We start from the raw sequence: 25,871 nt of genomic DNA on the forward strand, positions 1-25,871 counted from the left end.
TATCCCATCATGTCCCAGCTAGGAGAAGATGTGCCACCCAAGGGCTGGGAGCCCGCAGCTCGTGGGGTCGTGCAGGGCAGACAGCTCCTGCTGCCTCCTGCACCCGTGGCAGTGCTCCCTTCTCACCCCAAATCAGAACCTAGCACTGCCTGAGAGAGCGTGGGGCTGGGCAGCAAACAGGAGGCAAACTGCTCGATGGAGGGGCCGAAACCTCCTGAGGAGATGCGGAGCAGCAGAGGACACTGCCTCCCGAACTGGCCCGCTCCCAGGGAGTAAATTACAGGCTGTGTGGCAGTGAGTACGTGCTCGGTGCCTGTATGTCTTTTGTTTATTCTTCCTGCGGTTCTCTTTGGCACAGAAAAGCAGTGATAAATGAATGGTTTGGGTAACGTGCTTATTGATGCTTTTGTTCTCTCTGACACAAAGTCTGGTGTAAATACTAATAACGATTTTTTTTTTTTTTTCTTTTCTGCTTTGCCTTCAAAATCAATGTTCTTGCAGGTGAGCAGCAACTCAGGTTATGTTTCTTGGTTTTCCAGAGATAAATGAACCTTGTCAATAATAGTAAATATCATTCAAACTGTGTTTTAATCTTTTTATGTTTAGCTCAAGAGCCTGAGTGCTTCTTGTCTTTAAAACTAATGTCTTTGAAACCCAGTGGAGTTTCATGAGTATAGACAGTCTAAAATCTTTGCATCACTCACTAATCATTCATTAATTTGCATAGAATTAGACAAAAGTAAATAATTAAAGTGAGCATTTAGTAACACTGGAGCTCCCAGTCCACAGCCCTAGGCTGATTTCCCATCCCTCCTCTCCCCCTTCTCCGGGAAGGACAAGGATTTGGGTTTGTAGCCAAAGGGGTGGGTTGGTCCCTGCCTTGCAGGGAGGGGACCTTGAGCCCCTGTGCTCCAGCAGGGCAAGGAGCACTTCCCTCTCTGTCTTTATCCAGTATCTGCCTTTTCCATTTCAGAAGGGATGTGCAGGGCACCCAGCAGCAGGGCCTGAGGTCTGATACATCCAGGAATAACAGCAGTTGTAGCATCGCTGGCGGGTACTGCCACTCCTTGCCTGCTGACTTCTAACAGCACATGGAGATGCTACCACAACCCCCTCCTCTGCAGGCTCCTTCCACTTTGCTGTGTGTATGAGTACATCTGCAACTAATGCAGCCCATTCTGACTTTGGGACAGGAGAAGTGCACTCTTTGTCTCGTGTGTCTTCCTCTGAGAAACCTTCCCTACAAGGTTTTGAGCTTGGAAGCGTGGTGTGCAGGGCAGTTTTCTATTGTTCTGCAGCTCTCACTGTAGTAGTACATTCTGCAGACAGATCATTACCAAGGCTGATCAAATTCCTATTATCCATATCTCTTAATCCTTGGATGTTTTTCTTGGCTACATTCAAGTTTTATCATTATGTCCTTTTTTCAGCTTTAAAGACTTAATTAAAATAGTCCTCAGCTAATTTCTGTGTGGTTCTTTTTGAATCAAGCTTATTACTTTAAGTACTGGCAAGGGAGCTGATTTTTCTCTAAGAAAATCTCATTAAAGCCTTAGCATTCCAGTTTGGAGGATGCTCCTGATGCTGGACCCCTTGCCCACGCTGAACTGATGTGAGTCCATAGGACCTGAAAGTTTGCTCTGTCTCTTTCCATTCTCACCTGGGATTTGACATGGGCATGTTTACATGAGCTGCAGCAGAGCTGTCAGAGGAGAAATTCTCCTGGGCCTGCTTTCTGGGGAATGGGTACTGGGTGTTAGCAGCCTGTTCTGGCAAAGCTTGGCTGAAGCTGGGCTCCTGGGGCCTCTGACAGGCCTCCAGCTTACCAGATCTGGGCTGCTTTTATACTTTATCTTCAACGGTTTTGTAGACACACTTAAAGCAAACGTTGCAATACAAGCCTTTCTTCCTTGGAATATGCTATTTTATCTGTGTTTTTTGTTGTTGTTGTTTTGTTTTGTTCTGTTTTTAGTAGGGGAAAAACATACTTAGGCAGATGCTTGGTACGAAATGTGTTGACTCATACAGGAAAACCTCAGTAATATTTTCAACAAAAATGAAAAGCTCAAACTCTGGAAGCATGAGGGCACGTTAGCGCCACTAATCCTAAAAACAGAGTTCCCATCAAGTGAGCTGTGCTTAGAAACCCCTTGGCCCCTGCCCAGGCAAGGGCAGTGCCAGGATGGTGGGCTTCTCCCTGTGGTGCTCCCCAGAGGCTCTGAGCCAACACCAGCACATGCTGGTGAAATAGCTGGTGTGTGTGCAGGGTATCTGAGTATTTGCACTGTTACTGCACAGTCTCCCAGAAAATCAGCTGCTGGGCTTGTGCAACATACCTCTCATTACTTTTTTGCCTTTCAGATTAGTTTCCTGTTTGAGTTCCTTGCTTGTGTTTTCTGTAAACAAAGAAAAATCCTGTAGCTTTTGCCTATTGAAAATAACCATTCTGATTTAAATTATTCTGACAAATTGCTGTATCATTAAATTATTAGTTCTCTGATTAGTTCTCTAACATTTACATATTAGCAATTAAAAGCTTGTATTGTGTTGCTTCTCATTTCCTCAGGTTGTGAAATAACCAGACTCCACCTACTACATCTATCATTACAACATATTGTTTAAGAAAATCATTGTAATATGCACAAATGCTTCATTCATCGCAGGAGAATTCAGTGCCTGTGGCTAGAGACTGCCCCATTTTTTTTTCTATAAGAAGCCTCTTTTGTAGGGTAATTGCTAATGCATTGCATCTTCTTATACAAAGAAGCATGAATTTTAAACACTAAGAACATCTTTGCATTCTCCTTAGGGATTTTTCAGGCTACGTCTGTAAATTTTTATTTATTTTCATTTCTTTGAATGACCAAACACATTTTTTCTATAGAAACTTCAAGGCTACAAAGGCAAGCACCACAGAAAGAAACAACCATGTTTCTCCAAGTCTCGTCTTCCCATCTCTCAGCAACTTTGCACAGTTACTCCCCAAATTCAGCTACTTCTCCCATTAATTTCACTCCCATTAATCACCGATTAATCACTCCTATTTTTCACTGATAACTTAACAATTAAAAATGACAGTTGAGTCAGTTTTGCCCAGAGAAGCAGAGACAACTTTCTTTGCATGCGTGTTGCTGTTTATCCTTTAAATGTGAACGAACTGGATTTTCACACCCATAGCCCATAATCTACAGACTGGAAAATTGCATGGTATAATTACAAAGGAGCTTGTGCTGCTGATGGTTTTTTTTTCTCCCATAGTGCTTTGACAAAGTATTTTTCTATAAGAAAAATTCCTGGAATTATACAAATTATGAAAGAAACATTGAGGGAACAAGTGTATTTTAGGATGGCACTCCTGTTCCACTGCTCTAGTGCCAAACGAAGCCTCTAGGACATGGCATTTTCGTGCAGAATTTCTTGTTATCCTTTTGTTTCTATTAAATTAAATCTGTTCATACTATCAATAAGCAATGAATTAAGTACTGACCAGAGGAAGAACTGGCAGCAGCCTGTATGACTTGTTCAGCACGTAGTGATCAAGTACAAAACGTTAATGGACTGTCAGTCTGCATCAACAGCTGAGAGGAATGAGTCAAATGAAGCAAGGACAAACTGTGACAATGTCAGTCACGTTCACCTCTGTGCATGCAACCCACAGAACATGGGAATTTCACTTGATTTGATTAATAGGCTAATTATTTACTTTTACATAGAACTCTCATAGAATTTTCTGAATCATAGGATGGATGCAGCAACAAAAATGGCATTAACATATATTAAAAAAATCACGTTTCTCCCTACCTTCATCTGCCTTCATCTCAGACTACAAGTTCTTTGGAATGAGTTTGTGTTGTCTTATGCCATCTACATCTGGCAGTTTTATACTTTTATTTTAGTTTAGTTTTATACGTTTATCAATTCCAGGGCATTCGTTGTTGTTTATTCTTGTCTCAGTTAAATAATTCTGGAATGTAGTTTTAGAACTGTATTTATTGTTACAGCAGGTGTTTTGTTGACAAATCTGAAGTTGTCATTGCAGAACTTGTGTATGCTGTGTTGTTTATGAGAGTGTTGGGATTAGTGGGTTGACACAGAGCACAAACAATACAAATGGATAAATTCTTTGAAGATGGATCCACTTTGTCCAGCTCTTCCCTGTTTAATAGAAGAATTGGATTCTCAGTTCTGTTTATTTAGATTTAGTAAAAAAAATAACCTTTTAGTGTAAATAAAACTACTACATTGTTACCAGACTTAGGTAAACATGTATAGATATAAGTTGTTTTGATGATACACCACAAGTGCTGGCATGGACAGCTCCTGTTGCCTTTATATAACCTCTGCTTGCTTCTGTATCTTCTTACTATTTGTATTACTTTTACTATGAATTTCTTAAAATGATTTGGAGGAAAACAAACCTTTTTTTTTTTCTGTAAGACTTTTTTTGAAGATCATAAAGTCTTTCTGCCTGCACTGAAAGTGGTTTTCTCTGCTGTAGCTCTCTGCAAGCCATGAGGGTGCCAGGGGATGGAGCTAGGACGTCCCTCCAGAACGTCTGTAGCCTCTGGTCTGTGTAAATCCAAGTGCAGATGAAGAGATGAAAAATGTTTATAGCTTATGATTTAAATCTTATGCTCTGGACAGGCATAAACCAAAATATTTTTGCAGCTGAGCTCTGTCCAGCCCTTGCTTCAGGTCAGGGAGGGCTACTTTAGCTGTACCTCATGCTTCCCAGAGTATCCAGCTGTCTGCTGCTCCTCCTTCCAGGTGCAGTGATGGTTAGAGGAGTAAAAAATGACTTTAAAACTCATGTTTTTATTATTTTTTTCTTTTTTTTGTACCTTTAAAGCACTGCTCAGGTGGTAATGAGCAGGATGCTGTCTGACTTGACCTCTCTTAATTTTGTGTGGCAACAAAATGGTGAAGCAGCTTCCATCAGAAGTGTTTATTTTCTATAAACCAGCTGATCTGTATGAAAGGCAGTTGTGGGGAAGCGGTGTGGTGCTGGCTATTGGCATGTATGAGCCCCCCAAACCGCTTCCAAGTGGCACACCTCGAAGTCCTGCGGAAGATGCTGAATCCCGGCCGTGCTGTTGGCGGTGACACCCAGCTGTGCTCTGGGCAGTGACACCCAGCCGTGCTCTGCGGTGACAGCAGCCTGCTCATGGCTCTCCTCTGCTTCCCTCCCTGCAGGCGAGTGAGAAGATGTAGCGGGGCGCGGCGAGGAGGAGCAGCCGCAGCGCCGGGACGGCGGGGCCTGCGCCAGCACCCTGCCTCGCCGCCTCACCATGTCGAGGAAGGGCACCAGCAGCCGCGCCCGGGGAGAGCGGCCCGACGCCTTGGCCGCCCTGCAGGCTGCCAACGAGGAGCTCAGGGCGAAGCTCACCGACATCCAGATCGAGCTCCAGCAGGAGAAGAGTAAGGTGTGTGTCTTCCTTTCCTCTCCTTTCCCTCCCACAGCGATTAAAATGAAGGCAGCCTGCGCTGTCTTGCTCCCACCTCTCTTTGCCTGCTGCCCCACACGTAGTCAACTTGTACCCAACTTCAGAAATAAATCCTTGGGGTGATGCATGTGAGCGACAGGGACTAGCCTTCTGTGTAAAACAACAGAGCCCCTTCATGTCGTGTTTTAAACTGTTCCCCTTGTATTTCAAGCCAAACGCTCCCCATCTGTAAACCCAGGGGCACAAGGTTGCGGGTGCCGGGCAGCAGCGGTTCGCATGCTTGCTCTTGTGATCAGGGAGGAAACGAAGCCCAAAAACCACGTAGCTTCATGACAGCAGGAGACCTGGGAGAGCACACAGCTGCTCCAAACAGGGGGCATGGCCATGGCGCTGGGCTGAAGCTGTGCACCCTTTTTGTTTCTCATGCTAGAAGTTTTCCTAGTAAGTACCTACCTGTTTAGGACGATGGGTACCATGAGGACTCTGAATACAACTCGGTGGTGGTCAGAAGTTCCCTTTGCTGGTTCTTCTCTTTCACACTGAGGCTAATTTCATTTGGAGGTTGTGCTCAAAGTCCTTCAGACCGCCAGCAGCCCCGCCAGGCCTCTGGGCTGCCTCTTCCACAACCCTCAGCACCTTTCTCAGCAAGGGCAGGGCAATGTTATTTGTTCTTCAATAATCGCTAATTAGTTTCCACTGATAAACTTTTTTTCTTTTTGGTTGCTCCGGAGCCCTAATAGAGAAATGCATTATGATGCCAGGGACAGAATTACATCCTGTAGTTTTCCATTAACTTGCATTATAATTTGGCACTGTAGGCCATGATTCTAATTTTTAAGGAAGCTTCCACAGGCGGTGTCTGTGCTTGTGTATATACACTTATACACATACACACACACGCATATTTTAGTATAATATCTATTAATAATTTTACTGTGAATCAGAGTTTACAGCTTAAGACTGTGGACCCTATTTTCCTTCCCTCAACCTTTCTCAGTCCTTTTAGATACAAGGCTTCTCATCATAGCTTTTCTTGACTTCCTAGTTTTAAATTGAAATATCTTTTTACCCTTCTGTGGTCAGATACATTTTGTTATTTGTAATGCATAATTTATTGCTGAAAAAGCATCTGATAAAATGCAGTTGTTTTGTGCTTCCCAGTAGCTCTCACAGAGCTTTTTATGCCTTGCATATGCACATGCATACAGCCCAGTTCAGATCTGTGTGCCTGAGTGTGCCAAAATAATGGCTTAGCATCTGGTTTCTTGCATATTCTTTAGGGGATGTGGTATGAGACCTGCAGATACCAGCTGAAAAATAGACTCAGACTTCCTCTATAAGGTGCTGGCTATTTCCTGAGTGTGTATTATCTTAAACATTCTTCTGTTTATAGCACTTGTTACAGACATGTTAGTCTTCTTTCTGAGCATATACTTCATGTAGAGTTTGGATATTAATGCTTAGCTCACTTGGGTTTTGTGCTTCTTGCATAAGTTTATGATACTTAACGTGTTCACTAGTGGATCTAGGTCACTAAATTGGTCAAATTAAAGTCTATGAAATTTCAAATGCTTAGTATTTGTTTATAAAAATAGGATGTGATGCTAAAAATCATTATTGGTGCCTAGATTCATCCTCAATATCAGTAATTTCCAAAGTGGCAATGATATGATTTTGTTTCTCTTTTTCTAAATATACAGGTATTTCCACTTATGCTGATTTCTAGAGGAAGAAATGTCTTTTCTACAGGGTTGTCAGCATTCTTTTTCCTCTTTTCACAGATCACCTTTTCTTTAAAAGAATTATCCCAGTTCTCTGTAATGTCACAGGTTTTTTTCTTTACGCCTGCAGCGTTTGGTTCTGTAGAGTGCTCTCATATGGGAAAGAGATTTAGTCATGTTCTTAGCAAGAAAATGTTCCTGTGTCATCATAGGAAAAACAAACAAACAAACAAACAAAAAACATCTTTACTAAAAATAATTGACCTGAACTTTTTTTCCCCCAAAAAACACTTCAGTAAGTAATTATAATGTTGTGAATATCCTCTTCTTAATCTTAGCATTTAAATATATGCACTGGCTGCTCTGATAAACATCCTAGGGCAGAAAAGATAGAGAGCATTGATGTGCACTCCCTGCCTCTGAACAAGCCTGCTCAAAGGAGATAGTTATGCAAACACTTTAAATGCTACTGCAAATACATGCTGGGAATATTTTCTAGTGCAATGCCTGCCACTATGCCACATCCACTTCAATAACAAGCTGAGGTGGATTGTATTTTCCCCTGACACACGTGGCTCTCATTTGTACCCCAGGACAGCACCGCTGACATCCTGCCAACTTTGCCAGCCCTTCTGATGTGTGCACAAGTGTAACCTCACAGGTACATTCACTACGACATCGGGCAGGCCTTTCTCTCTAAGGCACAGTCATATAACACCGAATTTTGACATAGCAAAGTGATCCATGCCATTTTTAGATTATCTCATAATTTTTGGAAATAATTTTGTCGATAAAAACACTGCTCTTTTTTGACTTCCCATGTAGGTCAGCAAGTTGGAAAGAGAGAAAAATCAGGAAGTTAAGCAGATCAAAGAACACGAACAGCATAAAAGTACAGTGGTGGTAACAGAGCTCAAAGTCAAACTTCATGAAGAGAAAATGAAGGAGCTCCAAGCTGTTCGAGAAGCACTTCTGAGGCAGCATGAAGCTGAACTACTTAGAGTAATAAAAATTAAAGATAATGAAATCCAGAGACTACAGGCCCTCCTCAATGCTGTACGTGATGGGGCTCCTGACAAGGTGAAAACTGTGCTGCTTTCAGAGGCAAAGGAGGAGGCCAAGAAGGGGTTTGAAGTTGAGAAAATAAAAATGCAGCAAGAAATTTCAGAACTTAAGGGGGCTAAGAAACAAGTGGAAGAGGCTTTAACTATGGTCATCCAAGCTGACAAAATTAAAGCAGCAGAGATAAGGAGCGTGTATCACCTGCATCAAGAGGAAATCAGCAGAATTAAGAGGGAGTGTGAGAGAGAAATTCGCAGACTGGTATGTGTTGCTATCTGTATCTATGTTTTTAATAACACTGATGTTATTGATAGCAGAAAAATGAACATCAATGCTGAACTGCATTAAATGCATGAGAATAAGCAACCAAATTTTTTCAGCTTGCTTCAAATGCGTTTTCTATCTGCTAATAGTGATATCAAAATGTTTTTTTAAAACCTGCTAGGATGTTTTGTATGGAACTTTTTATGTCTCTCAGTACCTATTAATATTGCTCATCTTTCAGGTATGAAGAGCAAGCCTTTAGTTACCAGCTGCATTAGGGTAATTCTACCTAATGTATTCATTTCTTGGTCTACAACAGGGCCTATCAGCCCCTTTCCCCTCCATTTCCCCACCATTTGTTCCTCACTGATTCACTTTCAACCCTCCCTTTCCCTGCCTTTGCTCATTCCTGCAAACATCCCATCATAAGCTTTATGCAATTCCAAAATGCTATTTCCTCTGCATCCTGTAGTTTAGAGTCCTATAACCTGGTGGTGATGACCCCCATCACTCTGCAAGGTGTTCAGGGAGTTTCTTTCTCTCTGTGTCCCCCCTCTGTGGCTTTCCCCCAGGACAAGTGAAGCGGTGATGCTCCTCCTTTGGTGGTTACTGGGGTTGCTTCCCTTCATTGCTCATCTGCTCCTTGCTGGGTCGTCATGTAAGCTGGTCATCTAGTCAAACCGTTTGAGTCTCAGGTACAACAGTTAGGCTCTCAAAGGCTACACCCCTGTGGCTTCAGAGTATACCTCCAATGGGCCTTGAAACTAGTTGGGGATGTTAAAATGGATCACGTTCCTTGAAAAACAGGAGAACTCCCTGCAGGAAGGAAGAGGGAAGTCTTTGCATGAAAACCTGGCATGCCACCACCACTTTCTGGATTTTAGAACAATTTCTCCTTCACTGGCAGCTTGGATGCTTGCCCTGAAATTCACTCACCCTTTTGAGTGCAGCACAGCTGATTTGCAGGACTGTCTCTCTTAACTATTGCTGTCATTCCCAAGAGCAGGGGAACAAATGTAACATCCATACTCCTGTGAGCTGTATTAAGGGTCTTGTTTCAGTATTTATTTGATGCTATCATCTTTTTGGGTTTGCTATGCTTTTTTTTATGGTATGCAGTGGCTCAGGATAAACTCATTAATGTTCCTTCGAAGTAATTCTCATTTGACTATTGTACAAATCCTAAAAAAGCCAAACCAAACCAAACCAACCAACCACCATCAACAACAACAAAATGTAAGTGAAAGCATGGCACTGTAGCCATACTTCAGTGAGCATCCTGCAAAACCTCCCCACCACAGGGCTGGTGCAATACCAGCTGTGTCCTGGCAGACCAAGGAGACTGGGCTGGCCGACAGACCGGGTGCTGCTCCCCTAGGCAACGCAGCGTTGCATACCCTTTATTTAGCTCCTTGGACTCTCAGACTTCAGGTTGTTATTTTTTGCCCACATAGAGTATTTTATTTTTATGAATAGGATATTAAAATAATTTATAACCAACTGATCTATTGATACTGGAGAAATATCCTGCAGTGTAAGTACTTTCTTCTCTAAACATACACTACCAGATACATTGATTTAATACATCAGAATGAAAGGGTGGCTAATGTACATCCTAAATAAACTTAAAGCATTTCATGAAAATCCATTCTAATGGCCTCTAATGTAGAAGCCATAAAATAAATATGTTCTGAGTTATAAAGAATAGAGTGGTTTGAAGTTATGTTTTCTAAATTGCCTTGGAAAATCAAAGTTTTTTTTTTTATTCCTGCTTGAAAGAATGAAATTATCTAACTGTACTAATTAAATTACACAATGCCATCATTTTACCAAGCCCTGAGTGCTTCCTGAATGACTTTAAGTACTCTCGGTTCCATTGACTTGACCATAATTGATTTCAATGGGAGCTGTTGGCTCCTGGCACCTTGTGGGGAGGGCCCTGATGTTTCAAGGGGAAAGGCTGGTGTCACATCCTATGATAAAAGCTCTCTTCTCTATGAAAATGAGGCAATTAACGAAGCAATTAAGCTAATACCGAAGCAAGCGCTTTTTTCCTCTGTTAAGATAGAGGCTATCAGCAAAGCCTGTTCACTGAGCCTGGTCGGGGCTGCCCCGATATACAGGGAAATGCAGAAGAGCCCGGTGCGAGCCACTCTGTCCATGCAGCAGAGCAGTGCTGCAGATCCCAGCCCTGTGCCCCCGAGGTATCCTGGCACCCCGGGACCAACGCTGTGCCTGCTCAGCCCACATCTCTCCCCGGGGCATCCTGCCGTGCTCCAGGCAGGCTTTGCTCTGAGCCTAGCAGGTGCGGGGCTCAGCAGTCACCACCACGTCTGCCAATGGTATTTACCAACAATATTAGTGTTGTATCTTTAATCATGTTCATGAAACCGCCCCTTACCTGCTATGGTTCTGTGCAGATGGAGAGCCGTGCCCCGCTGTGTGCAGCTCAGCCCAGCCCCACGAGGAGCCAGGTGGATTTCTGCCCGCTTGTATCTGGCCCAGTGCTCGTGCATATTGCGTTGCCTCTGGCCCACGACTGGGGATTGCACGCTCATGTAGAGGCTGTGGCAGGCATCCAGTTCTGAAATGTTATTAGTTTCATGTTAGGACTGTAAAAGCTCCTTGATTTGCGTACAATGCATTATTTAGTCATTTAACAAAGAGGGGAAGTGACCTTCGAGCAAATTGCTATTTCACTTCTTGAAAAATACTGCTTTTTTGTTTCATCAGAATGGAGAAAGTTAAATTATACTCATTCACGTGTAGGTCTGCAATGATATTAGCCCTTTAACATGCAATAATCTTCTGAAGTTATTTGTGTCTGATAGGTACCATTTTTCATTTTCAATTTTTTTCATTTTCATATTTACTTTCAAAGTACATTTGACTTATCTTAGGTGCAGAATGGAAAATACTTCCATATGTAGTCAGACAAAGTTTGTTTTGAAAAGGTAAGCTTACATTATTCCATTATCTTCCTTTTAAATTATTTTCTTCTATTGTACAGACAAATACATTTGCTAGTGTCTCAATTTAGAAAAATGTGGGAAAATATTAGATGACCTTTGAAGTAATGTGTTAGGAAGATGCAGTATATAGCAAAAAGGAAATGCACAACCATACAAATTTGCTTCCAGCAAAATGGAGTGCATTTTTGTGCTTCAACATCTTCTTAACTTCAGGCTGAATTGTTTTCCCATCTTTTGTGGGATTTGCCAAGGGAATGCAGGATATACATGCTCAGGCTTTCAAAATACCTGGTTTTACTATGAACTATTCCATTTTGATGACTTAGTAAGTCGTCAAAGCTACAGCAGAGCAAAACTACAACAGTGAATTAAGTTAAATTGTTAAATTGTTAAACCCAGCCCTAGTGAATGACCCAAAGCTACTGAGCTCTGTCCTGCTCTGTCCTTGCTGTGTTCCCAAGGGGAATCCTTGCGTTCTTGCCCTCTCCAGAAGAGGCTGGTGTTGGGGAAGGCACGGCTACACTGCAGCCAGCCAAACCCGCTGTGCCTGCATGTGCTGTTCTCCAGCTCCGGCAGAAAAACTAAGCCCAAAGCACTCTTGTGTTCAAAATGATGCTTTCAGATGTGATTGTAAGCTGGGTCCTCCCTCCTGCTTGCAGTCTCATGCCATGCCATGCCACTCCAACACACGCAGCAAAGAGGCTGTTAATTAGAGATGCAGTAATTGCAGGGGGCAATTTTGTAGTTTTGTACCACCAGCCTGGGAGGCCTGCAGACTGTAATGGCTACCAATGTGTAATATTCTTTTGGAAGCAGTTCCCACTCAATATTTACCAAACAAGTATGCTTTTTCTTCTAGATATCTTTCAGGTGACAGGGCTGACTATTACTCATTGATGCTGACAGCTTTAGACTAATCCCATACATCAAAGCTGAGCAGCTATCTGTCCCCCGAATGTTGCAGGGAAGGAAATGATGTGTTCTGCAAAAGCATGTGTTCAAATTGTTCTGCCCTTGTGTTTTCTATTTGCACATACAGCTTGTGCTGTTTGTGTCTGTGAAGTCTGGGTGTGAACATCTACAGAGAAGTACAACTAACCCAGTTAAGCTATTCCTGGCTCAGAAGCTTAAGAAACGTTAATGTAAAAGATGAAAGTCACATTGCAGATGGTAACAAGTAGGTATGGCAACAACCTCCTTTCTACAGAATTTCTAATTTTAGTAAACTTTTTTCAAATTTTAAGTTGTGTGTTTCAAATCAGCTTTAAATGCTGTGTGAATGTATTTAATTACATTTGCGTGGTCTACCTCTAATAACAACCTGCCCTGTATCTGTGTACTCACGTCCAGGGAACACAGCCCTTCAGACATGAGAATGCCGTGGAATTAATTGGCCTCAAGTTTTGCTTAGTGGAGATGAAAACTCAATGTGGTAAAAATATTTAAATTTTACATAAACATAAACTGGTCAGAAGTGAGAAGTGTTGAACATCAGTGGTAACTGCAGCCACCTTTCCTCCTGTTTTGTTTTTGTTTTTTTTTTTTTAGGGGAACTAAAACAAAAAACAGGAAGATTGAAAAAATGAGATTTGTTACAGACTGGAGAGTATTTATTTTCAAATGAAGATAAAAGTTAGTCAATAACAACTACTAAAAGGTTTAATATAAAGCCATTGTACATTGAGAGCTCTGTGGCTTCTTTATGGTAAGCCAGCACCAGGGACACGGAGGAGAGCAATCTGTCAGTAATGTTCTGAACCAGCATGTCTGCAGGCACTTCTCTGAGATTGCTCTGCTAGGCAGTGGTAAATTAGGGAAGATGTGACAGTTAAAGGACCGTTTCTCAAGAAAAAGTGTGTGACTTTTTAAATATTAATTTTATTGGTGATTGACAGTCTTTTTCTTCTCCTTTTTGTTCCCTTATATGGAAAAAGATCGCTATATTTGGTATAAAGGCATCTCAACAGCCATCCTATACTGAAAGCTAGACAAATTATTCAAAGGGATTAACTCTTCCTTGCAAATCATTTGTAGTTAGAACCTCATTTACACCACTGCATTTCTTATTCCACCTTCGCCCAGACTACATTAAAAATTATCCAACATTGTTGTGGGAAACTATTTGTCTGTAATTTAACTTGGCTCACCAGCTGGAAGGATTTCGGGAATCAGCATTCAGTTGAAACCTCTAAGTGGGTTAGTGGGTGAACATGGGTGAGGTTTTCAAAAGCACATGGTGGAATAATTTAACAGATCACTCTGTTAGCACCTAGCTATCAGTTAAGTATATGTGAGGTACCATACATGTACAAATTTCTCCTGTGGGTGACAGGAGTATTTTCTCCTCCTATCTTTATGCAGTTATTTCTCCCATTCAATGTACCTTGTTCTTCAAATATGGTATTGCAGTTAATTCTGCTACATTTTTGTTTTAAATTGTTTGAAAATAATTATTATTCATTGAACAAATTTACTCTGCTTAGTGATTTTTTAATATATTTTAATATAAATCCAGAAATATCTCACAATTTAAGTAGCTTCACTTGTAACACTATCAATTTTGTGTACTGCTGTTCACACCAAGCACTAAAAAGGAAGCCAGTTGTCAGAAATAAAAGCCTTTGTTGCCTAGTGAGGGATTTTTTTTTATTAGTTATACCCCGAGTGGGAGCAGCAAATTCTGATTTCACCTGCACCACTTCACCTTTCTGCACTGCACAGTGCAACACTTTGGCTCTTTCGGTTATAAACATGCTGTTTGGTTCAGTATAGCTGAAATTCAGGCAATCTGCAAATAGAATCCTTCTTTGGCCAGTATTGTAGCCGAACCATGTCACTGAATAGTTTTTGGTGATGGATGTTGCGTGTGCCCTTGTTTAACTGCACAGAGATGAAATATACTGGCTCCTCTTGTATTTGACAGCTTGGCAAGGTTACTGGAGGCGTGGTAATGCACTGCTGACAGTGAATGCCTTTTGACGAGGGTCAGTTCTGGAAGAAGATGTTACAAGAGAGGTTTCCTGGGTGAGAGCCTGGTGAGAGCCCTGTATGGCTGATGGACCGCAGCTGCCGTGTGGCAGCACAGTGCTGGGGCTGTGCCAGGGGTGGTTCTGGGGTAAGGGGCTCCCTGACAGTCAGATGAAGCAATGGGATAGCCACAGCTTTATTCTAAGGCCATCTAATGATAACCTAAAACCCATGCAACTGGCAAGACTCAGGAAATGCAGAGCCTAGGAGGGTAGTTTCACCTTATGGCTTCGCTTGTGAGGCTACCAGAGCCCCCAGCCACATTCCCCTCACCCCAGCATCATGCCTCTCCTGAAGCAGACCGCGCACACACAGAGTGCGCCTGCTCAGTGAGCTGCCTTGGCAGAAAATGGATCACAAAAGTGAAAAAGAACAGTTTTCCCATGGTCTGATACCCTGAACCAGCTCACCTTGTTGTATCACCTAGCTCTGGCAAGGAGCTTGGGAAGGAGTGGCAGGGTGTGGGACCACTGCTTCTGGTCGTGCTTGGCTTGTGTATTGTGGCTTAGCTGCAGTGAGGAACTCTTCTCTTGATGAGCTGTAGCTCTAGCAATGCCTCTAGCAGCAATGGTAGCATGAACTGCTCTTGGCTTTCACCTCCTCCCTCAGCTGCACGGTAGATGCAGTGGTCTGTGTCCCTTGCAGAGCTCTGTGTCCCTTGCAGAGGTCTGTGTCCCTGCTCTGCTAACAATCAAACGGGCTGGGGCATTCTCTGCAGCCACAGCATAGGTGGGAAAATGGCACATGTGGCTGTAAGGAGAATTTTACTTTTCTAAAAATATCATAGAATCATAGAATCATAGAATATCCTGAGTTGGAAGGGACCCTTAAGGATCATCAAGTCCAACTCTTGACACCGCACAGGTCTACCCAAAATATATACGTAATATATTACGTACTTTTCAGTGTGCAGTTTATTACTGCAATATACATGGTAATGACACAAGATATTACAATTGGGAGAGAGAGAGGTAGTACACTTTGCACTTTTTTTTTTGTTGTTGTTGCTTTTTTTGTCTGTGCTGAGGAAAGGAAAATTTTCCTTGGTTACAAGGAGTATGGAAGCTCATTGTGCTCCTGCATTGTGTGTGCTGTCGTCCCACCATTGGCAATGTCAGGACTCAGTGCTGACTTGGTGCTGCAGCACTGTATGGCAACCTGACTCTGATGTGCAGGAATACTGATGGAGTTTCAGCACCTCAGGTTACATACGCTGACTGGTCAGCAGCACCAGTCTGCAGGTATGCTGCTGCTCTCTCCCAGTCTGTTTGTAAAACACAAATCCTAGTGGTTTATATCAACGTGCAGTATCAGAGCACAGCATTTGGCGGGCTGGCTGACTTCATATAGCTGGCTGTCGCTGATGAGTGACACACATCGCTAGGGCAAAGAGGCAATCGCATTTATTTCTGTGGGAGTGTCAGGGAAAATGTTCAGGGAAATGCAGAGGGAGGGTGCAAACAGACACCCGTCCCTCGTGGCCGGCCTCCCCGCGTGCCTTCTGCCACCCAGCTCCCTGCCCTGGGCCTTCAGGGAGGTGAGGACAGGCAGGTCCCGGCGTGTGCCAACTGCTGGCTCTGCATGGCGCCATGGGGCAATGTCTGCTGTGCAGCAGCTCCGGCTGGAAAGGGTTTTTCTCGTTTGCATTTAAAACCCCTGTCTCCGAGTGACTGGCTTTTTTCCACCACGCGCCAGTAGCTTCAAAGGCAGATTCCTGCGGCGTGCAGCCACGCTCCCGGTGTCATCTGTGGGATTTGCAAAGGCCCAAGAACATCACAAGGAGAAATTTCCCAGCCAGGGAAACCTACGCATGGGTTTTACAATCATCGTGGAAACAACACATTTTAAAAGAGCCATAAGGCTTAAAAACAGCAAAACGCGACGCTGGGCTGGGAATTGCACTAGAAAGCACAAGGAGGGAATAACAAATTTAAGTTTGCATGGGATTAGGTTTGCATAATTGATATCCGCTGTGCTCGCAGGCTGGATATTAATTAGCACTCCTGCATAAATATTCATTCCAAGTCAAGGCGGCCTGCTAAAACTGAAGTGGGAATATCCATGGCACGGAGCAAGGCATCTTTCCAGGTGATTGGGTGCTGTGCTCACACGTGCGCTGCCACTGTCTGGTGAGTGCTGCTGCTGCCTGAGCCGCCAGACAAAAGGTGGGGAAGGAGGAGGGTCGGCGGGGACCAGGACCGGGACCAGGACCACCGCTGCTCCCGGGGCGCGATGAGGCGGGCGGGTGCGACAGCCTGGGGGGGCACACACCGCGAGGCTGGCACCTCTCCCCGTGAGTCCTGTCCTTTCCTGTCTTAATGTTGTCATAATGTTAGCAATGATGTGAAGAAATGTGCTAAGCAATATTTTCTGGTGAAATGCTTCTTTTGATTAGTACTATTTCTATAACATTTCTGTTTCATAGTATTTAATAGTAGATGGCCACATCAAATTGTTATACATATTTCATGAATATGAATTTAATCATACGAAGGGAATGTGAATACTGATGTTTCCTTAGTTGTTCACCAAGACTGTTTAGTTTTTCTTTCCAGGAGATAAGCCACCAGTGAAATACCTTGTTACAAAATCTTTTGTATTTTCTGCAGTTTCTTTGTTCTTCTTAATTTGAAGTGTTGTCTATATTGTACCATGTCTTTGCTTTCATATAAATAGGAGCTATCTAACCAATATTCTCCCTATTTAAAAAAAAAAAAAATGATTTTACAAAGTGTTACCTATGTGTTTATAGATCCATTTATATTTCTACTTGGTTAGATATTTAGTAGAAGGACCACAGCAGCTGTCTCTTTGTTTGATTCAAAGTTAGTAGACCATTGGCTTAGAGGAAATTATTGAAAGCACCTTTAATAAAATGGCACCCAAAATACTTCTGATTTGCTGCATTTTGTGAAGAGAATCTAAAATTTTCCTAATTGTGAATTAAGGTTCCATGTAGTGCTTATGTGCTGTCCTACCCTGTCTTTTGGCAAAGCAAGGGTCAAGGAGCTGGCTTTTCACCTCGGACAAAGCAAGACTGGGCTCTGGTTTGTAGCTCGCTATTTCTCCATCCCCCCCGAGCAGCTGAGGCAGGCAGGGCTGCCTGTGCAGCATGAAGCCTCAGGAAGCACCGCAGCTCTTGCATGGGACCCGAGCTGCAGGTGTGGTGTGCTCCCACCGTGCGTGCTGGAGCACAGGAACTGGTGGCAGTGCACCGCCTGCAGCCCCTCCGGATCCTGCATGGGGGTCCCACACCACACAACAGGGGGACGCTGCTCCCCAGCCTGGACATCCCCCCCACCTCATTTGTCTCACAGCTGTGAGCAGGAGCCTACCCCGCCACCCGAAATCCACCTCACGGAGTAATTTCCTGATGCTGTTGCTGGACGAGCATCAACAGACACCACTTGCTTTTTCCCTGGGCGGGCATTTTGGCAGTATTTAAGAAGAAAGCCCTCTGAGTGATCTGTTAATATGCTATGCCATTTTTTGCAGGTTTACAGACAAAGCTATCCAAAAGAGATGAATGTATCATGAATGCAGTTCTCACAAGGCAAAATGTTCTTATTTTGAGCAGGCAATGTTTTAAAAGCTGTCCACTGAAATTAAATGGGTAAAGTCTCAAAACCTGCCCAAAATCTGATGTGTACAATGTGCATACATGGTGTCTGAAAAGCATCAATGAATGTCTTAGGAGACGTGTATGAGCTCTTTCTCCTATTGAATCGTTCTCTGTAAGCACATTTGGCAACCCAGCGGTGTGTCAGTGTAATTAATACTTTATATTCATGTATAATGTATAGGAATGCAATCCAGCTGGAAAGAGCCTGGGACCATGTTGCAGTACTGTGCTTCATTGCAGACAAATATTTCAGGCTGCGCTCAATATTTTTTCTATATTAGACAGGGCATAAGCCACCCTTGTTTGAACTGTAAAAGACTTCAGGGTCTGATCCTGGTGCAAGCAAATAACACGTGCACCCACCCTGCAGTGCAAGGCCTCTCTGGGGCAGGTAGCTCGCAGCACACGGATGGATTTGGCTCAGCTCTGTGTAAAGGGAGGCTCCAACTACCACATCAGCATTCAGAAAAAATCCAAATGCTCTGTCCCTCAGAAAGTATTCCTGGAGCATCTGCAGACTCGGTGTAACTCCTCCAACAGCAGTGGGCACAGTTCTCTGAACTCAGCTACCACCGTAGAGACACATAGAATAGAAGAGACTTAGAGATAGCTGGCTATTTGCCATTTAAGCATTTAATGATTTTGCAAAATGCTTATTAGGCAAAAGCAAAACCTTTCATGGAAATGAGACAATTAAGCAAATTACTCAGATGGGAAACTTTTGGAAAGAAAATCAAAAAATATCACATCCTTCCATATGTTGAGAATTAAAAAGATGTTCAGGTTTTAACTGTCTTTCTTTTAAAATTACTTATTAAACCTAATTTTCAATCAAAATGCAGCAAAATCATTAAAATCTTTGACTAGGGTAATCCATATTGGGATATGAATTATTTGTTAATTTTTTATTATTTTGCATTTCTTTGTTGTTCATTTGAGTTAAGAAAGAAGGTATTTTGAAATGGTACTGAGAATGTGGGTTATCTCCTAATCATTTTAATGACGAACTGCTTAAAAAGGATGTTTTAATCTGATGGCCTTCAAAAGTGGTTGGACACACCTTTGTATGAATAATATTCCTGAGTTAGTGAAGCAATTCAATGTGTATGTTCACTTTCAAATATTCATTGCTGTTATATTTTCAAGAGGATGTTTTTGTTTTTACATGTTGAGGGGTGTTGGCTCTGTGAAACTGTACTGTGGCTGTGTTTGGGGTCAGTAGGATGCTATGTTGTTGTCAAGATGCTGCACGTGTGTGTGATTGTGTTCTGTTCTCCTTATAGATGGAGGAGATTAAATTTAAAGACAGAGCAGTCTACGTGCTGGAAAGAGAGTTAGGGGTTCAAGCCGGGCATGCTCAGAGACTGCAGCTCCAAAAGGAGGCTTTAGATGAACAACTTTCCCAGATCAAAGAGTCTGATCGGCATCTGAGCAGCCCCAAGCGGGAACTTCCTTATGCAAGTGGTGCAGGAGACGCTTCAGATCATTCAGGAAGCCCCGTAAGCACTTTCACGTGGTTTCACCTAAACAAACGAACAAACAGAATGACAAAATGACACAAAAGGACAGAATCTTGATGAGTGCACCTTTGAGCAACAGCTTTCCCATAGTAACTCAGGGGAAATGGAGAGGCGTTGATTTCTCGCTCTTGTTCATTAGCCAAATCTTTAAGATACCAAATTGAACCAAATTATGGGAGAGCTTTTGCTTTTTTGTTGTTTTGTTTTCTGGTTTCCTTTGTTTGTTTTCCTTACCAGGGTGAAAATTTTCTTTTCATTTTACTCTTTCTTTTTCTTACTGTATCATACTTCTACCACCTGCCTTAGTTTGACACTTTGACACAATTTTTGCCAACAAATGATGCAAATGCTTTTCTAACCAAGTAATGTATGTGTGCTAGCTTTTGGAACTGCTGTCAATGTATTTTGTAAGCAGATGTACAAGGCCAGTTTACAAAAGGAAACGGGTGAAGGTAACCAGTGCATGACCACTTAGGAAGTCCTGCTGTCCTCCTGGAACACCTCCGTTAGCTCGTGTTTTCATGCTGCTATGTGCTCTCGCTTTCAGTGCGCCAGAAAGTAAATTAAATATCTGTTAACATATTCTCTCCTGTTTCTTTTCTACAATGCAATATCCTAAACATTAAATTTTAGTTGCCCTTTCACAATAGCTTTTTTAATATTCCAATGGCACCTTTTTGCTTTTGCCTTAATTTGCTAATATTAGAAAATTCAGTTAACTGACCTCATATGCCTAACATATGCAGATTTTCTTCATTGCTGATTCTCATCAAGATTTCTTTTGCAACGGCCTTAACTTTCTCAGTAGAAGTGTAAATATTTATACATGAGCAAAGCAATCTATTTTATTCTTTATTCCAAGCCTCTCCTGCACCTGTTGAATGAGGAATCCTAGACCTCCCAAACCTGCCACCAGGACTATGGACACTAATTTGCTTGTTTTGATTTGTGCTCAACTTCTGCCAAACATCAGAATAAGTACTAAAGCAAAAAAATAAGTACTAGGAAAAAAATAGTCTGTCACACTTGTAAATATGTATAACTTCCTTCTGATTCTGAATGAGAACATGTCTGCCTATATTTCTATTCATTTATAATTTGCTTTAAGCATTTTCACTCAGATAAAGAGCTACCCCATTTGCTTTACAAGTGACCCTTTAGAACCAAATAAGGGCCACAGCTTTATGGAAGAAGAGCTTATGCAATGGTATAATTGCATGGATTTTCCCCATTTGTACGTCAGTACTTTTAATATCATTTTCTTATAACAAAGTCCTCAGAGTGGGTGATATGTCTGAAACACTCAGTTCAACAGTGGCATACATTGGAAACATTGCCTTGATTTTTGATATTTTCTTTTCTATTTCCAAGTTTAGCATTTGTGACTTTGTATTTACATATACATACTTCTGCATTTGCATACTTTGTTACATTTTCACTCTTGACTTTCCATTGGTCTCATCTTGCAGCTTTCAGTGATCAGTTCCACTAAGGCATAGGCACACTCTTCCATAAAATAGTTTTGAAATGTCTGGATTCAGACTTTTATTTTTTTTTAAAGTTTGATTTTTGAAAAATGCTGATATTCCATGTACACTTATGAACAGTTATTTGCAGTTGATCTTTGTTTTAGGAACAGCAGTTGGATGAAAAGGATGCCCGGCGTTTCCAACTTAAAATTGCCGAGCTGAGTGCAATCATCAGGAAGCTGGAGGATCGCAACGCGCTGCTGTCGGAGGAAAGAAACGAGCTGGTGAGTCTCAGTGGTGAACGCACTGCAGCTACTGGCAGGGTCTCACCAGTGCCAACATCAAGCTATTTTCTCCTTTGCTATTCAGAAACTATTGCAGGACATCCGCAGGACCCTGTGCTTATGGGATTCAGGAAAATTCAACAATAATAAATACATTCCCCATGTGGTATATTTGTTCCACAGGTTGTATATCTGATGAGGAAGGAGCAATCCTCTATATTATAGGACTGTACCAAGAGTTTCCTTATTAATTCTATCTTGCATTAAGAGAAAGTACTGCTACTATGATAGCTAAAGCAAACGATTAATATATTAGATTTATTTTTTTTTTTTTAAAAAAAAGAACAGCTCCTGAGGTGTTAATTCTGTCTTAATTTTTCAGTTAAAACGTCTTAGAGAGGCTGAAAGCCAGTATAAGCCCATCTTGGACAAAAATAAACGCCTTAGTAGGAAAAATGAAGAGTTGTCACATGCTTTGCGTCGAATGGAAAATAAATTAAAATTTGTAACACAAGAAAACATAGCAATGGTAAGTGACTGGGCTGTAACTGTAAGCTCACATAATATACAATATAAGATGTAATCTAGTACTCACAGGGCTGATGAAGTCAGACATTACCACACACTTGAAAGTTTGACAGGAACCTTTTCTCCTTTCCATTGTTTGCTATTAAATTCTGAGTGGTTTGTGGCTTGAACTTGTTTTATAATATGTTTTATTTAACCCTAGAAACCAATAGTTCTGAAGAAAAGAATTTATGCAAGTTTTGCATATTTGGATCAGATGGCTGCTCAGTCACTGATTGCTAAATTATAATGTGAGCACAAACTACCTCACATCAACTTTGACTTTTGTACAATAATCACCTCATAATCCTTAGGAAATCTGCACCTGTCATTCTCTTCCCTCTTGGTTTTAAATTCAATATTGTTAGTGGCCAGCAGCTGGTGCTAAGCAGTGCTGACACTGTGTGGATGTCAGCATGGGGTGAGGTGACCGCAGCCCCTCATCATCTCAGGGGGTGCTGCAGTTCTGGGCCTGCTGCAGAGGAAAGGCAGTGAGCAACCCAGAAAGCAGTGATGTTGATCCCAGCTCTTTGGATTCCTTCTCCAGCAAGAAAAATACATCAGGTTCTGGGCAGAACTGAAGCTGAGCTAGCCTTTGGCAGGCTGGCAGGCAGCGTGTGATGGCCCCGTGTGCCTGCTGTCCTCCCCGGCCACTGCCAGCTCCCCGCAGCAGAAGGTGAGGAGCCAGAACAAACACACATTTGCAATCTGGGATTATTGCTCAGCAAAACAGGGAGCAGGGCAGCCGCTAGAACAGCCAGTAGAGTAGATGCACTTCTAGCTGTGAAAGGGATAGGTTGTGTACTGTTCTTTGGCAAAGCCTCCTGATCACTTCATTTTTTTGCCATATGGGTTTCTTTCAGAGGCAAAGAGCTGGAACAATAAGGAGACCAAGCTCTTTAAATGACCTCGATCACAGCCAGGAGGAGAGAGAAGTTGATGTTCTGAGACTACAGGTTATTGAACAGCAAAATATCATTGATGAGCTCTCCAAGGTAAGGTATAACATTGCTGCACGTGCCTGAGGTTGAGGAAGCCTAACTGAGGGTGTACCTCGGGTGTTGTAAACTAGCCGGCAGAGCTAACATCAGTGGCAGTATGGCAGACACTGCTATGATCAGTAGTAATTGAACTAAATTTGGGCTATCTGTAGTATTGTAGCTGGAAAAATCCTCTCAAGCTACATTGCACTTGCATGACTGAGCCACTGCAGCACCTCCAGCAGGTATGCTAGGGACCAGATCTTGCACCAGCAAAACAAAGTGTAGGAGCTCCTGTAGCCAGAGACAACATCAAGCCTAAAGGTCGCCACTGTGGTTTTTGTTTTTTTTCTTTGCTAACATGCACTCAGTTCTCCTCAGGATTTTTTTTCACTTATTGACATTGTGTTTTGTTGGTTTTTTTTTTCTTTTTTATCAGACCCTGGAGACAGCTGGCTATGTGAAGAGTGTCATGGTAGGTATGCAGCTAACTTCATCCTCATCTTTGTATACTTTAAACTGTTGCTCATTAAAAGCACACACCGTATAATAATTTTTATTATCATTTTCTTCTCTATTTGAACTCAGTGTCTTTCTCAATGTAGATGTTATAACAGGCCTTATCAGCAGAAGTTGTTCACCAGAGAAAAAATAGTGACAGTGGAGAGCAAAGCTCAGAGAGGAAGCTTCTTTCTGTCACTAGGATGTCTGCAGGAGCAGAAGTCGGCATGTCCAGCATGTCCCGACAGTTGATAGCAATTGTCCCTCCTCTCTGGGACAGCTCTGCCATGTTGGAGTTGCATTTTTTAGTCTGATTATCACTAGCTTTGTCTTACCCATACTTGCATCTTCTCAGTCAGTGCTCTTCTCATTCCTTTGCTATACTTGGCAAAGATTTTGCCACTCTAAAATGTACTGAAAAACATGTACTGTTTTGTTCTCCATTGCCAAGCATACAGCATAGCTTATGCTGTCAGGTAAAGCCAAAAAGTGTTTGATTATCTCCCGTCTAGTTATCTACCTGATGATAACACTAGTATTTGCCATTGGGCTGGTGGGAGGGGCACATTATCAATGCCCCACAGGACCATCATGAATGGTACCAAAAAACGGTTGAGATGGGAGATTAAGGGAAATTTCCTTTTAAGAGTTTACTGGTGTTTGATTCTGGAGCTTGCTTATATTTGCAATCCAGAATAAAGAATTATTTTCATTACTGTTAAAACTAATACCATTCTATGAAGAGAGTCATAATTTTCACCAAATACAAAAAATGTCAGGCAGCAGTAAATGCTCAAACCATTTTTCCAAGTCACTGAGAACCTGCAGATCCTTAAAGAATTCAGCTGAGGTTGGTTTATTTTTATTTTTGTTGGTTTTTGAAAGTGTTTATTTCTAACAGTCTCAGAATTTTGTGTAGTTTGGGCAAATTGCATGTATGCTTGCCCCAGGTGGCAGTGCAGCTGGAGTACAGCCAAAGGCAGGTGTTGGTCTTAACTTCTTGCCCCTGGACAAAAAGCCCATCTACCAGAGAGGAGCTGGAGCATGGACCTGAGTGCACATTTGTTCATGGAGCAATTCTGAAGTGAGACTTAAGCTGTCAGTGTGCTGTGCTGAGTATAATGACTTTTTTTTGCTATTTTGATTTTTATGAATATGAAAAGCAATTGCTGCTTCTATACTGTGAACTGGGAAGATGTCAGAGTAAAATGAACTCCTGACTGGTGAAAATGTGGTTATTTTATTTTGAGACAGTGGCCAGTACTGACATTACCATTCTTTGATTGCCTACTAATTCTGATATGGTTAATATAAATGATATCTCTCTGAAAACAGCTCGTCTCTCTGCAAACAGCTAATGTGTGTATCTAATTCTTTCAGGAACGTGATAAGCTGTTAAGATATAGGAAGCAAAGAAAAAAAATGACAAGAATTCCTAAGGTAAAAAAAAAAATTAAAAAAGCTTGGTTTGTGACATGCTGATGGATAGATGTGGTATTTTCTGAGAGTGAGGTGAAACGTGCTCCTTACTGGCCTTGGGGGTGTAGAAACAGGATCTGTGGCATGGGGCACTGACCCCCACTGTACACTACAGAAAGTTAGATACAACGTCAGAAATTTTGAGGTGCTAAGCTTAAATTTGGATCAAGCTGATTAAGGACACTCATAGGCAGAGTACTATGATAACTCAGGAAAAATCTGGTAGGGGTATTTCACCCAGGTGTGGTGCCTTGCGCCCACATTGCCCATCGGTGCTGGTTGCTGCCCTGCCAGCAGCCAGGGCACTGTGTGACGAGACACATGCTACGAATTAACACATCTGAAAGTGACCTCTCAATGGCATTGTCTGAAAATACTTGTAGGTTGTAAATAATTCATGGTGGAGTTTAGTGCTGTGCAAGAACTGCTGGTTACAGGCAGCAGATACTGAACTGTTAGAGCACAGAGAAAAAGAAAATGCTAGCTAGTGAGCGCTTGGCAGAATGCTAATGTACAGATCAGCATCGTCGGGTATAATGCCAGGGACCTGAGGGCACCTTGTACTCTGCCTCTGAAGAATTAAGTCCCTGGTGGAGCTACTGAACCCACAGCTAATGAGTGGGGATTGATGTGAGATCAACTCCTCCTCTCCACCATGGAGCAAAAAAGAGGCAGGCAATGCCGAGGGGCTGGGCGCATGCTGCTGCCTGCAGACGGGAACCGGGCTTCTGAAGGAGAGCTTGGTTTTGTCTCCTGAAAATATTATCCAGTGCAAATTAACGGGAAAAGCTGAAATCTAGAAATGGTGGTGTAAGTCACCAACTAAAAAATCTCTTCAAAAAGCTGTTTGTAATGTCACTTTTGACTTTCAAACGTTTAAAAATGTTGAAACGTTTGGCACAGAGTTTAGAGATGTTTTCAAGCTCACGGCCGTCTCCACCGGAGTCGTGGGACGGTTT

General features: G+C 42.3%; 1 protein-coding gene across 4 annotated transcripts in view; it reads left to right on the plus strand.

Annotated features, from left to right (window-relative positions):
- Positions 1-25,871, plus strand: part of JAKMIP3 (Janus kinase and microtubule interacting protein 3) — an 83,933-nt gene that overhangs the window by 27,024 nt on the left and 31,038 nt on the right. For all 4 annotated transcript variants that reach the window (XM_068689332.1, XM_068689331.1, XM_068689334.1 and 1 more), the window contains exons 3-10: positions 5,194-5,423; positions 7,991-8,488; positions 19,396-19,611; positions 21,266-21,385; positions 21,768-21,914; positions 22,816-22,947; positions 23,372-23,407; positions 24,814-24,873. In XM_068689332.1, the coding sequence (XP_068545433.1) occupies positions 5,289-5,423; positions 7,991-8,488; positions 19,396-19,611; positions 21,266-21,385; positions 21,768-21,914; positions 22,816-22,947; positions 23,372-23,407; positions 24,814-24,873 (1,344 nt within the window). In that variant the 5' untranslated portion in view covers positions 5,194-5,288. The remainder of the gene's footprint in view (positions 1-5,193; positions 5,424-7,990; positions 8,489-19,395; positions 19,612-21,265; positions 21,386-21,767; positions 21,915-22,815; positions 22,948-23,371; positions 23,408-24,813; positions 24,874-25,871) is intronic.

Source organism: Anas acuta, chromosome 7 (genome assembly GCF_963932015.1).
Source record: "Anas acuta chromosome 7, bAnaAcu1.1, whole genome shotgun sequence".
Lineage (NCBI taxonomy): Eukaryota > Metazoa > Chordata > Aves > Anseriformes > Anatidae > Anas > Anas acuta.